The following is a 13,103-nucleotide window of genomic DNA, read 5'->3' as shown; positions in this document are numbered from 1 at the left end:
GAAGGGTGTGTTCAGGATGTTGTTCTGAACCTCAGCCTTGAAGCCTGAGATCCTGAGCCAGGCTTGCCTTCTCTCTGTGATGCCTATAGCCATCAGTCTGCTGGATGTTTCTGCCCCATCCAAGGCTGTCTTCAGGCACGAATTGGCGATGCTCTTCCCCTCTTCCACACTGTGTGATGCCCTCTCGCGGTATTGTTCCGGGAGGTGCTTGAGCAACTGTCCCATCTCATCCCAGTGCTGGTATTGGTGCCTATTCAGGAGGGCGTTGGAGTTCACCATCCGCCAGTGCGTTGCGGCGTTCCGCTCAATTTTCCTGCCAGTTAGATCCATCCTCCTGCTTTCCTTGTCAGGTGGAGGTCCAGACGTTGTTGGGACGTTTGCCCTTTTCCTGGCCGTTGCAGCGATTATAGAATCTGCTGTGACGGATCCCTTGATATAAGCTGGGTCTTGGGAGGAGAATTTGTATTTCTTCTCCGTCCTCGGCGTTACTGATCTGCATGTAGCCGGGTCCTTGAAGGCTTCCTTCCCCTGGTCTGTGATACTCTTGAGCATGGGCAAGAACTGGCTTCTTGTCTGTATGGGGAGCAATGTCTCGAGCAGGAAATCTGCTTTTGGCTTCTCCTCTTCCAGCTTAACTCCATAAGCTGCTGCCGCCTTTCTGACCACCTCATTGTATGCCCCAATGTCATCCGGTGGCGAAGGTCTCGAGGGGTATGTTTCCACCGCCTCCTCTGGGTTTTCGGCCTCGATGTCCTGCCATTCCTGGTCTTGGGCCGTCGAGGAACCTGAGCCGTAGCTTGACTGCTGCTCCCCGTAATCGCCTTCTGTGTAGTAGAGGTCTTCCTCCTCTTCGTGCTCCGAGGGTTCCGGAGTTTTTGGCGGCTCTTCGACGTCAAACTCCTCGAGCTCCTGTACCTCAGCGACGGTCGGTGCCGGCTTTGAGGGGATCTTGTAACTTCTCATTTTTTCGTCGAAGTCCTTCTTTCTCTGAAGGATGTTCTCCATTTCGGCCTCGAGCCTTCTTCTCTTTCTCTGCGGCCTGCTCATCGTCGAGCGTTTCGGCCGCTCTTTTCGGCGGCGCCATCGACGCCGAAACTTTCTTCGGCTCCTTTTCTTTCGACGTCAAAGTCGAAGTCGAAGGCCCTTTTTTGGGGGCTTGCTTCGATGACCTTCGCTTTTCGCTGGTCTTCGGCCTCCGGGAGTCCTCGGAGGATCCGCTGGGCTCTTTTTCGGAGGATGCAGCTTCGGTCGTCGATTTGTTTGGCGCCGGTGCTCCTTTCGAGGCTCTGGGCTCAGACTTTCGGGAGTCTGCCTCTGGTTTTCGAGGCCCTGTGGGAGTTTTCGGGGTCGTAGACTCTCCTACCTTATCAGGCGTTTTCTTATTGGTCTCAGCGACCGTGAAGTCATCTGGCCCTTCGGCGATGTGGTCCTCGTCGTCGGTGGAGAGGCCAAGTTCATAGAGCGTCGGGGCTTGGCCCTTGCCCTGCATCGTGTGGTGAGCCTTCCTCTGTCTTTATCGAACTCGGAGTGTCTTCGGCTTGAAGACGGAGCAGGCGTTGCAGTCTCTGCTCTCGTGGTCGATTGGCAGGCAGAGGTTGCAGACTGGGTGCTGGTTCTTCTGTGCGAACTTGTGGTGGCAGTTCTTGCAGAATTTAAAGGGCCCCCTGTGTGCGCATTCCTCCAAGGAGGTCGAAGATTTCGAAGTTCTCTCCTTTCTTCGTCGTCTCTTCTCTAATGGTCCTCTTCTCTCGATCTTCTCAGGTCTTCACCGTTGAAGAGATGCTGTATTTTCTTCTTTCGTCCTCCAAAACTTCTGGAGCTTCATGCGACGATCCAGACCCAACGGCGGAAAAAAGAATCTGAAGATGGCGCCCAAGGGTGGTAGCTTCCGCCGGAAGCACGCCGACGTCACCGAAGGTACACCAAATGGTGGGACGTCGACGCCCACCTGGGCTACGACAAAAAAAACAAAAAAAAAAAGCGAAAAAAAGACTACAATTTCGGACCCAACCACCAGATTGCGGAATATGCGGAATATGCACAGCATAGTGAATCCAGAAAGATTCACGCTGCAAAACTTAAATTCTAGAGCCTAGGAGCACATCCAACGCCAGGGTGACCCTGACCCTACCCCTGCGCATCTTCATTAACCTTGAGCCTTGGGCCTGCACCATTGAATTGAATGATATTCCATGGACAGAGCGCCATGGATTATAAACTCACACTGTACAGTGTTTTCCTCTCCACTACCTTATGACTGTGCACCCTGACCCTTGGACAGTACTACCTCCCATTCATACATCATCTCTGCTAACTACGAGTCCGATACATCCTAGGCCTTGATACACAACCTAGGCCACCTTTGCATATACCTATACATTTCAGAAGGTATTACCAATAGGTGTAGTGCCTACAGTCTGTAGACCGGGATCACCTCCCCTCCACCAATAGGGTGCTACTACACCTAATACATGGGTGCTTGCCCAGACTTCCTTAATTTTAATTGTATTTTATTTTAGTTCTACTCTGACAGGCCCCTAGTCAATTGAGAGGCCTCTTCTCTTTATCCTTTTCCTCCTCGTGTAGGGCCCCGGGCCTTTTTACAGACCTTTCTCCACAGTGTTTCGAAATCGGCACCAATACACACCAGATATACCACTCTATGATGGCGCCTGCACCCTGGCTCCGATAGACTAGAACACTCCTCATGCAGATGCCACGGATGCACCACTTTAAGATGGTGCCCGCGCATGGCCATCAACTTTTTCAACCACACCTTCCGGAAGCCAGGAATCCCTACGAGAGTGGATCCTCACTATATCAGGCGGGCCCCAATTAGCAGCCCTACAATATGCAGGCATGCGTGTAAGGGCTAGGTGCTGACAGGGAATGCAACCGTGAGTACTACTTGGAAGGGCATGCGTGTGACCGCGATCGGGTTTTGCAAGCTACCCGTTGTATTGGTTCAAACGGTCATTACATTCTTCTCTCTCCTTCCTTCCCCATGCATGTTTACTTGCAGCCTGTTACGGTGGGGACACGTGCTAGCCTATGGAGCAACTTATAACCTTATATTAGGTAAGACCTTATGTCGTGTATCTCTCTATAAGCCACTTGTACTGGATTTTTTAACAACATGTGCCGCTTTTTGTGAGAAGGGTAATGCCATTATTCTACATCATGAGACCGCATACCCACTATGGTACACATGATACAGCTAATTTCTTTGTAGCACTATACCAAGACCCCATTTACATATGGGTTACATATTTCTACATCCGTTCTTCAGTCTATATGGTGTGTATGTTGACTGGTGTCTACACGCCAATATGTGTCTTGACCCTTCACAGGCGTAACTGGAACGCTCTGAATTGTGCCCACTGAATCATGTGCTCTTTGTGGGGTAGTACAATGAATTAACAACACGCTGGATGTGTTTTCTAGTATATGTTGTCTGTCTTGTCTGTCTCGTCTGTCTGTTCATGTGCCTAATCATATGATTACACCACTGGGATGAGATGCAATCTACCATCTCACCACAGAGAGGATTACATTAACTCCTACCTTGTGTTTTTGTTCTTTTACTTTTTCCTTGTTTACTCCTAGGTTGTTTACTCTTAGGTTGCAACAGGAGCGGTCATTTATTTAGCTAAAAGCCACCTTGTAATTTTACACACGGGTGGATCGTTTCTTCCTTTTTACTAGGGTTCTAGACCCACTCACAGTTCTTTCACTCACTTTGCTGGTCCTGAAGAAGCGCGAGGTATCATTCTGACCATTTAGAGGGTGTGAAACATGTCGACTAAGAGCTACCGAGCCACATAACTGCTCCATCAGTAACACACAACCTACAGGTTTTTTTAACCTGGCAGGGGAACCCACACATTAAATGTAGCTCTTTTTTGGCATCCCTTAGTAGTTTTAACATTCACTCACTGACCTTTACGAACCCTAGATCTCACACCCTCTCTCTTCATACGGCATTACCAATACAAGATCTCCGCTTAAGCGACCCTTCTGGGGACACGTAGGGCATTGCAGCACCTGTAATCCTAGTTCTCTCTTCGGGGAATTTCCATTGAAATCATAAGCACTGAAAAGTCCTGCCAGAGTGCAGGGACCCCAGAGATGTTCTTTCAAAGTCACATCCACTTCGCCTTACTTCAGAAAGGCAAGGAGACATATGTGACACAAATAAAAAAATCTGCAGCCTTAAAAGAGGCTATATGGCTAATCTTAATGCATTACTTTAAAAACCTAGAAGAAAAATGGTAAAACCCTTAAAAGCTACTTCAGTGAAATGAAAAATGACCTTTTAAAAAAACATTAATCACAAACACTTTTTGCTTCTTGTTAAAGTAAAAGATAAGATAAAATACAACTATGTGGCTGTAGGCTGCAGCACTGGAAACAATGAGAATAGGACACTACACCTTGAGGGGCCCCTGTCTTCCAGTGTCCCAACATGCCCTGCAGGTGGCAGTTCTTTTTTCTGGCTCCTGCTGCCTGGGATCCTGGAGCAGAGCTCTGCCTTGTTTTTTTCCTCAACTGTTTTCATCTCCATCTTTTTAAGATGATTCACTCGACGTCCTTTAGGAAGAATAGTATTTTTATTTTTCGCAAAATGCTCCTTCTTTTGCAAATTGCCAAGAGTGAGGCAAACAAATGGCAATAACAGACCACCAGAGGACCTGTATCTTATGTTTGCCACACTCGCATGACCCAAAATGGGTCTCCACTGCAAGACCCTCTCCAGGCGCACTTTGAGGGGGAGAGAGAAAGAGAAGATACGCCTCCATGGCCAAATAGAGCACCGCAGAAGACAAGATTTCTTGGCCAAAGAGACTTCAGAAGGTTGAGGAGAGACTGCTCCCTCTACCAGTGCCAATATGTCACACTCCAAAAGGAGAAAATCTTATGAAAAACAACATTTCCATTTGACGGCTGAGGACATCAACTTCAAGAAGAGATAGAGCACCTACTTCTTCAGCCTCAAGGCCCATATACTCTTACATTAGGAACTAGTGAGGGATTCTGTGCCAGTCGCCAGGATCTCCAAAATCTAAGAACAGACCAAAAGTTGAAGTAGCAGCAACATAGTCTATTCCAGGAAGAGGCAAAGAGCAGCAAGCTGCAGGGGTGCCTGGAGTAGTGTGCCTCCAAATTATTATTGTACCTTGAAAGGTGCGGGTGGCTTTTGGTTCTTCAAAGCATAACTTCGACGGGGACCGTTGTAGAATAGATGGAACAATCTAGATGAAGGGAAAGGATAAAAAGCAAACTTATCGAAAACCTCCAAGATAATGAGGCTACATTCTGTATAACTGGATCACTATGCAAGAATAGCAGGTTCAATTCGGACCTCAATGTGTGAAAAAAAGAAATCGGGTGGGCATACATAAATGCGTTTTGCCATGTATGATATAAATGGTACCAAAGAACTATAAAAAGTTATAGAAGTAGTTTCTAGTTCCACAACTAAGAGTAATATTTATAGAATCAAGGCTGTAAAGAAGTGCCTATTTCTGTATGGTCAGCAACAAGTTTTTGGACTGATGCTGCTAGTTTTTCGACTTGGAGTCCACTGAGGACTGCTAACTAGAACGCTGTGCCTGGGCCGGAACTCTAAAGTGCACGTCAAATTAGCTGTTCCCAATTGGGCACAGGGTCTGTAGGTTAGACTAGTCATCGAAGGAACTGCAGCACTGGACGAGATACCCTGGGGGTGCCAAGGTATATTATGGCTCCTAGTCTGCCACTGCAGACTAGAAATGCAGATTATAAACTGTCAAATCGACCTTCCTATTTAAAGCAATTACTAAGTCAAGTCCTCCCTTTTAATAAATGCAAGTCACTCTTAAGGTAAGCGGAGAGAGCCCTAAAGCAGGGTGCTGTCAATTGTGAAATGGAACATGTGTTTTCCAATGCTTCAAAAGCAAAAATCCACGATTGTCATTTTTAATGTGGAAAAGGCCACTAGCCCCACTGGCGAGGGCACGTGCTGCCAGAGCAGCTCGGCTAACTTCTGATGAGGACTAGTAAAGTTGATACTGTAAGGTATAAAATAACACATTACCTTAGGCCTGACTTGATGCCAAAGTCCAGATTAATGTAACTTGTTGCAGTGTGCAACTTCTACAAAGTTGTCACTTTGTTGCCTTAAATCCCCTGTGCATGCCCACGAGTGCACACGGGGTCTGTCTCGGAGACAGCTTTCTGCCCTCCTAGAGAGATGTGCAAATGACTTACAGGACAATAACAGCCTGTACGGAAGAGAGGTGTAACCTCTCCCTGGCAGGAAGCCATATGGGTGTTGGCTCAAAAGGTGAGGGTCAAAGGAGAAGCCACATTTGAAGAGCAAATGGGAACCACCTGGGAAAGGGACGGCCCTATTGTTTAGGTAAACAGGCTAGCACTCAAGCAGGAGAGGGGAAACCAGTTGCCAAAACTGGTTTTCGGGGACACCAGGAGAGGGGTCCTGCTATTTTGAAAGCTGGAAGAATGGTGCATCCTGGAATAGCCAGATGCCACACTTTACAGGAAGAGGTCATCAGGAGGAAAGGAACCTGGTAGCCCTTTGGCCACTAACCACATCCTTCCCGGAGGGCATTCTGTGAGCATACAAGGGAACCCAGAACTCAGACCTCATTGGACTGGAGAAAAGGACTGAAGGTGGACTGAATGCTGCTGCACCAAGGACCCAGCGAAGAGAGGCTGCACAAACGTGAATTGCACAGGTTGAACCTGTTTGTTAGCAGAGAAGAGACTGTCGCTGCTTTGCCCTGCTCATGGAGATGTCGTTTGACAGGCCCAGCCAAAGTAAGTGACTCCAAAAGTCAGTTAGCTGACCTGTTTGCAGTACAGGGCCACAACAGCTGAAGAAGCCAGCTAGAGCATGTTGGTAGCTCAGATCTTTGCATCACTGCCACTTGCAAATGTGCATCACCAGAGAGCAGTACACAAAGAAGTTGCATCAGTCTGCTGGACCCAGAAGAGACACGGGAGTGCAGCTCGATCACCCAGAAAAGGATTTGGCTGTAAACGTGATCCCGTGCGACTGGACTATTCCCAAGACCGACAGGACTTCGAGGGACCTCAACCCCAGGAAAGTCTCACCCTGTCCAGGGCCGGAGGAACAGCCGGAGAAAGAGCCCACTGCATTGCATCCACAACATCCTTGAGCATCTTAAGCATCCGGTATCGCTTGCATCAGGATCACTTCCATAGGAGTCTATGGCAAAGAGACAAAAGTGCCTGAACTCGCTGAAGACTGCATCCTCCTTTGTGGTAACTCTTTCTGTGGACCTTGTTGGCCCTCTTGACTGGCTTGGTTGCCTAAAGTAATTGGAAGTAACTGCATTGATACTTAGCAACGTTTTTTCCTGAAAAAGTTTCTGTCAAATTTGTTGAATCTAACAATGATTGTTCGCAATTAAGGGAAAGGGTGCATATTTACTACACCCTGTAAAATAATGTATCTCCAGAACCCTCTGGTAGATCTTTTCCATTTTGGTATTGAAAAGAGTATTTTTCGAAATTTGTGTCGGAGTTCTTAAGTGTCTTGGGTATTTCTTCTTCCTTTGTTTTGGAGCTGTTTAAATGCTGAACACTTTTTCCTTTGTGTAGGCCTTACTGCTCAGGTACAGCGGTGTCTAGGGTTGAGATAGAAGGATTAACAAACTAAACTTAGTGGTCCTACAGGGGTTGGTAAGTGCATTACATGGTTTATTCGCACAACCACACCATATAATACATCCCATTTCCTCACAAAGGCTGCTCTCAAAACCTAATTTAGATAAAATGTACATTTTTTTTTAAAGTTACCAGAATGTGGAAAAATGTCCTGCATAACAATGCCTACTACGAAATTTGAATTTCTGACCCAATCAAGTTCTTTTTTCTTTTGCTCAAGGGGACTACTCTTCATGACGAATGAGCGAGTAAAACATTAGGCAAAAGAGATAGCTAATGCTATCCTGATGCGTACCAATGAATAAAAATTAAAGCTGAGAAGAGTTAAAATGTTTTTCTGTCCCTCATGACCATATTCTATTTTTCCAATACATTTGATGGAACAAAAAAAGTGAAAACAACATTTGCTCAGGTAGGTATAAAGTACTAAGATATTGTCCAAAAAATGACATTTTTCATTGAAAGCGGTGTTATTACTTCATATTCACAACACATGAAATGTAAAGTACTCACGGATACCTGCATATTCTGTAGCCGTTTCAGAAAAAATTCCACTTTCTTTGGAGTCGTGAGTGAAGCCAGTGCAGCATTATGAGTCCGACAAGCCAGCTTAGAGTTATCATAATTATCTTTTGTTGAAGTGATCTTCAAGCAGGAGCTCCCAACTAAATTCCAGTTAGCGCCACATATATTATCTGGAGAATAAAAAATGCCAAATGGACTGAATAAGTAACATTTGAAGAGAACAATGTGTCCTATGCATACTAAAAGAATCTGCATTGAACCATACACATTAGAAATCAGACAAAAATAAAAACATTGACAAAACCAATAGGTCTCGCTATTTTTCAACAGACACGGAGTGCCCTTGAAAAGCTGCAGTAGGCGCTTTTCTGATTAAGTCTGTGGTAGCTTAGGTTGTTACTAGAGATCAGTTGAGTCAGAGAAAAGTCACTACTGCACAGAGGTGGGTAGAAACAGAGTAAACCACTGGTAGAGGGTAAATGCTGACTAGATATTTTTCAATTTGAAACTTGATTTATAAAGTGAAACTTATGCATAAAACAGGACTTAAAAGCAAGTGCAGAGGAAGCAGCAACTCATACGGAAGAAAGTTGCCAAGAATAACTTTTTTTGCCAAAAGCCTGGTTTTAAGTTTAATAGTAAACTTAGCACTGTTAGATTCAGAACGAAGAGAAGGAGAACGGACTTTCAAAGTCTGGCCCATGCAACCGCTGCAGAGCCTCCTCCTAGCCAAATGGTACTCTACAGACATGTCAGCCAGGACAGGTTCAGTTGGGGAGTCTAGAACAACCATGTTAATTCAGTCTGAATGCCAAGGGTGTGATTCTACCTTATTGACTCCTCATTACTAAAAGTTAGCATACCAGCAGGGAGGTATATTAAAATGTCCAAAATGAGCAGCACTCCATCCATTAAATGATAATATATAAAGAAAAAATTATTGAAGAATACCCAAATCTTTTTCAGGGACGCTGGTTATTAGCATAAAATAAAGAAATTGACCACTAACTCAGGCCAAGTAACCTATTCCAGAAACATGGTTTAATAAAAACTAGTGTCCCACAAGTGTCTTCTGATTAACAGGAACACATTAAAATTACCTCATATTATGAGAGAAGACGGTGCTGCCATTCTTAACATAATGAAACACTTAAGGAGACCACACAAAGTATGCTTGATAGGAATGGGTCTGCAGTAAAAATTTACAGGTCATCAACCTGAACCCTAACGGGTAAGACGCAGCCTTTCAGTCTTCTAAGGTTGTGTACCGTTATATTGGGTCATTCTTTATGTTACACCTGGGCTAGGCTTTCAAGACCATACTCACACACACGTATTTTGATTGTTTCTGTATGCCTTTGTAAATTTTGTGCACAAGCACCTTCAGGACATGTGCTGACTTTAGGGACTATACATTTTTTCCTCCCTTCTAGCCCTAGGTAAAGTGCTTGTGCTCTCCCCTTTAAACATGGTAACATTGGCTTACACCTGATTGGTACATTTAATTTACTTGTAAGTCTTCAGTATGGTACTACATGTACCCAGGGCTTGTTAATTAAATGCTACTGTGGGCTTTAGTACTCATTGTGCCACCCACTAAGGTAGCCTTTTAAAAGATGTCACAGGCCTGCCATTGCAGCCTGTAGTGTAGTTTGGAACAGTCATTTTAGTCTGGCAACATAAGCTGTTCGCCAGGCATAAACCTTCATTTTACTTTACTTAAAAGTCAACCCTAAGGTAGGCCTTAACCACGCGTATAGCAGGGCTAATGGTATTTAAAAAGTAGGACATGTATGTTTAAGTTTTATATGTTCTGGCAGTGGAAAACTAAAGTTGCTTTGTCACTGTTGTAAGGCTAACTAGCCCGCAGGCTAGCACGGGGATACTTTATTACACTTAAGATATAGAAATGCTGCTTACACTCAAATAAGTTGTTCATTTAAAATCTTTTTTAATGGTAAAGTCAGATTTTAATTTGCTATTCTGAAAATGCCACTTTTAGAAGGTAGGAATTGTCTGTCCTAAATCAAACGTGCCTTTCTGGTAGTGCTGCATGACTGCGAATGGCTCTCCTGTGATGTTTTGTGTATTCCTTCCAGACATATGAAAAATGGAGGTTCCTTATTCCTGACAGGATGGCTCAGAAGGAGTTGTACCCTGCCCCAATTACACTTCTAATTGCCCCGCCTGCAGCACATACAGATGAATCGGACACCAGGCCTGCACTTGCCTTTGTCACCCTAGAGAGAGGGGAGCCTGAACCAGAAGAATGGTAAGACCTGACTAGAACCAGTTTATGACGGTAGGCCATGGAATTTTCCACATAAATGCTGGCACCAGGTACTAAAGTGCACCTTCAGGTAGCCTGAATAGCATAGATGCCTGTAGCCACACCTAGAATAGAGGGAAAACATAACCATAGAGCAGTTCCCAACCAAAGGAAGAATACAGAAAATAGGCAATGATGCCAGAGTAAACAGGGTGAGATCTCACCTGTAGAGAGAGAGAGTTGTGTAAGACAAGTAGAGCATTTCTCAAATGTAAGGTTATTTATAGAAAAAGAATGCTTCTGGACAGTGTTGTAACAGAAAATAGGGTCAGCTTTAGGGCCATTCGGGTCCAAAGTATTGGATGGTGCATATATGCAAGCAAGGGCCACCAAAGTTGTACTGCTACACTGATGGTTGGAGACACTTGTTCTCCTCTAGACATTCTACTCGTCCTTTTATCTCTGTCTGAGGCAAGTACCACAAAAGTACTTCCTTGAAAATAAGCATAGCATTCATGGATCCAATTTTAGGGTCACTCCCCCCAGGTGGCTCTCCAAAGACCGTGATATAATAAACAAAACATATAGTTTATGACTATGCAACCACATACGCTTGATATTGACATCACACTCTTAAGGGGCAGGAAGCAGGGATTCAAATCCAACAGGATTACCCATCAGAGGCTCATTCATCTCCTGAGGCGCAGCCGGGAGAACGCTCTATTTACCAAATACTTGTTTTAAAAAAATATAAACTGCTTATTCCTTATGTTTTTAACTGTGTCGCCACTTGGGCATTTGTTTTGTTTTGTTGCACGATCCCTTGAGGCTATAGGCCACGCCCATCTTTCCCTTGCCACGCCCCCCGCCGAAGGCATTTAACAGCGCTGACTACGAGCGCTTGCCAGAGGCATCTACACCTCCCGAGGCGCAGTCGGGAGAATGCTTTGTTAAAACTGAACTTTTGCTCTTAAAAAAATTGTTTGCTCACACCTTATGTTTTTAACTGTTTTGACCTTGCTGGGCATTTGTTTGTTGGTCGATCCCCGAAGGTCATAGGCCACGCCCACCTCCCACTAGCCACGCCCCCAACTGAAGGCACTTAACTACGCTGAGTGCGAGCGTCTGCCAGAGGTTGCACTATCTCCTGAGGCACAGCCGGGAGAACGCCACTACTCGTTTTTAACGTTTTGGTTGCAAAATTTGTTTTTGTACTTACTGATCTCCCCAACTCTGGGCACCTGTTTCCTTTGACCCCCATGCTCTGGGCACTCCCACGCAGCTGAATCGAGCGCTGCTGCGGGCCACCACCCTTTCGCCGCCATTCCCCAGAGGCCACAGGCCACGCCCACCACCTACAGGCCACGCCCTTTCCGCTCTCCCCCTCTATAAACAATGTGTTTCCCCCGGTCGCGCAGCGGACGGGCGCAGCGGGTGCGCCGTCAGCGCGCCAAAGGCGCGCCAAAGGCAAGCCCGTCTGCGCCAGTCCGCGACCGGCAGGGACCAGGGGCCACGGACCCTGCCCATTCCTTAACCTATACCCCAGCCCAACTCCTGTCCTTTAATACAGGTTAGCACATTGACCCTCTTTTGTTTCAGCGCATTATCGCTCTGGACATTTCATCCCCATTAGCTTCACTACCCTTACATACGCCATCTTCCCCTTGGCCTCAGACTTCTCCCATCCCGGTCCCTCCTCGCCTCTCCTCTTCTAGCACGGCCACTGCCTACCTGCTCAATACTAGATCTGCAGGTAGACATCAGCTGGAGATTTTTAATTTACTGGACACTGACTCCCCTGATCTTCTTTTTCTTACGGAAACTTGGTTCTCTACTGATTCCCTTCCTGATCTTCTCTCCGCCCTCCCCGACTCTAACTACGCTCTTCGGGCGGATCGTCCCGCTGGAAAACTCGGGGGGGGAGTGGCGATGATCATCCGTTCCAGCCTCCAGTTTCAGCCTCTTTCCTATCCTCCCATGTGTGGAGTAGATTTTCTAGTTGCCCGTTCAGTTAATCTTAGTGCTCCCCTTACCGTAGCCCTTTTCTACCGCCCTCCGCAGTATATGTCCTCCTTTATTCCTGCTCTGCAGGAACTTCTGGCTACGCTCGTTGTCAATAATTCCTCTGTGCTTCTTCTGGGGGACTTTAATTATTGGCCGGGCGACCCCAGAGAAGACTCGTCTTCTAAGGATTTTTCTGCGACCCTTCAGTCTCTTAATTTTTACCCACACATACACTCCCCCACCCATATTCACGGTCACGTCTTGGACCAAATTTGGTCAGCTAACTGTCCCATTCTCCCCCCCACCGTCCTTCCTTGCACTTGGTCTGATCATTCATTGATCTCTTTCTCCATTGAGCTCGGAACGCAAGAGAGGCCCCCCTACCTAAAAACATCATGGCCCGAAATTGGAACCGGGCGGACCTTGATTCTCTGTGTATCTCCCTTGCTTCCTCTGGCCCAGACCTATGCAACCTTCCTATTGACCATCAAATAGACGCCGTGAATCACTGGCTGTCCTCTTCCTGCGAATTAGTCGCCCCCCTTAGGAAAGTTAAGACCTGTCGCCCCCATGACGCCCAAAAATGGTTTTCAGACTAGCTAAAAATCCTCAA

General features: G+C 46.1%; 1 protein-coding gene across 1 annotated transcript in view; it reads right to left on the bottom strand.

Moving 5' to 3' along the window:
- Positions 1-13,103, bottom strand: part of ATRN (attractin) — an 800,866-nt gene that overhangs the window by 475,912 nt on the left and 311,851 nt on the right. The window contains exon 15 of the mRNA XM_078678722.1: positions 8,212-8,387. Coding sequence (XP_078534848.1) covers positions 8,212-8,387 — 176 coding nt within the window. The remainder of the gene's footprint in view (positions 1-8,211; positions 8,388-13,103) is intronic.

This window comes from Lissotriton helveticus, chromosome 2_2, assembly GCF_964261635.1.
Source record: "Lissotriton helveticus chromosome 2_2, aLisHel1.1, whole genome shotgun sequence".
NCBI lineage: Eukaryota > Metazoa > Chordata > Amphibia > Caudata > Salamandridae > Lissotriton > Lissotriton helveticus.
Note: the sequence above shows the minus strand (reverse complement) of the source record. Positions and strands in the feature narration are given on the sequence as shown.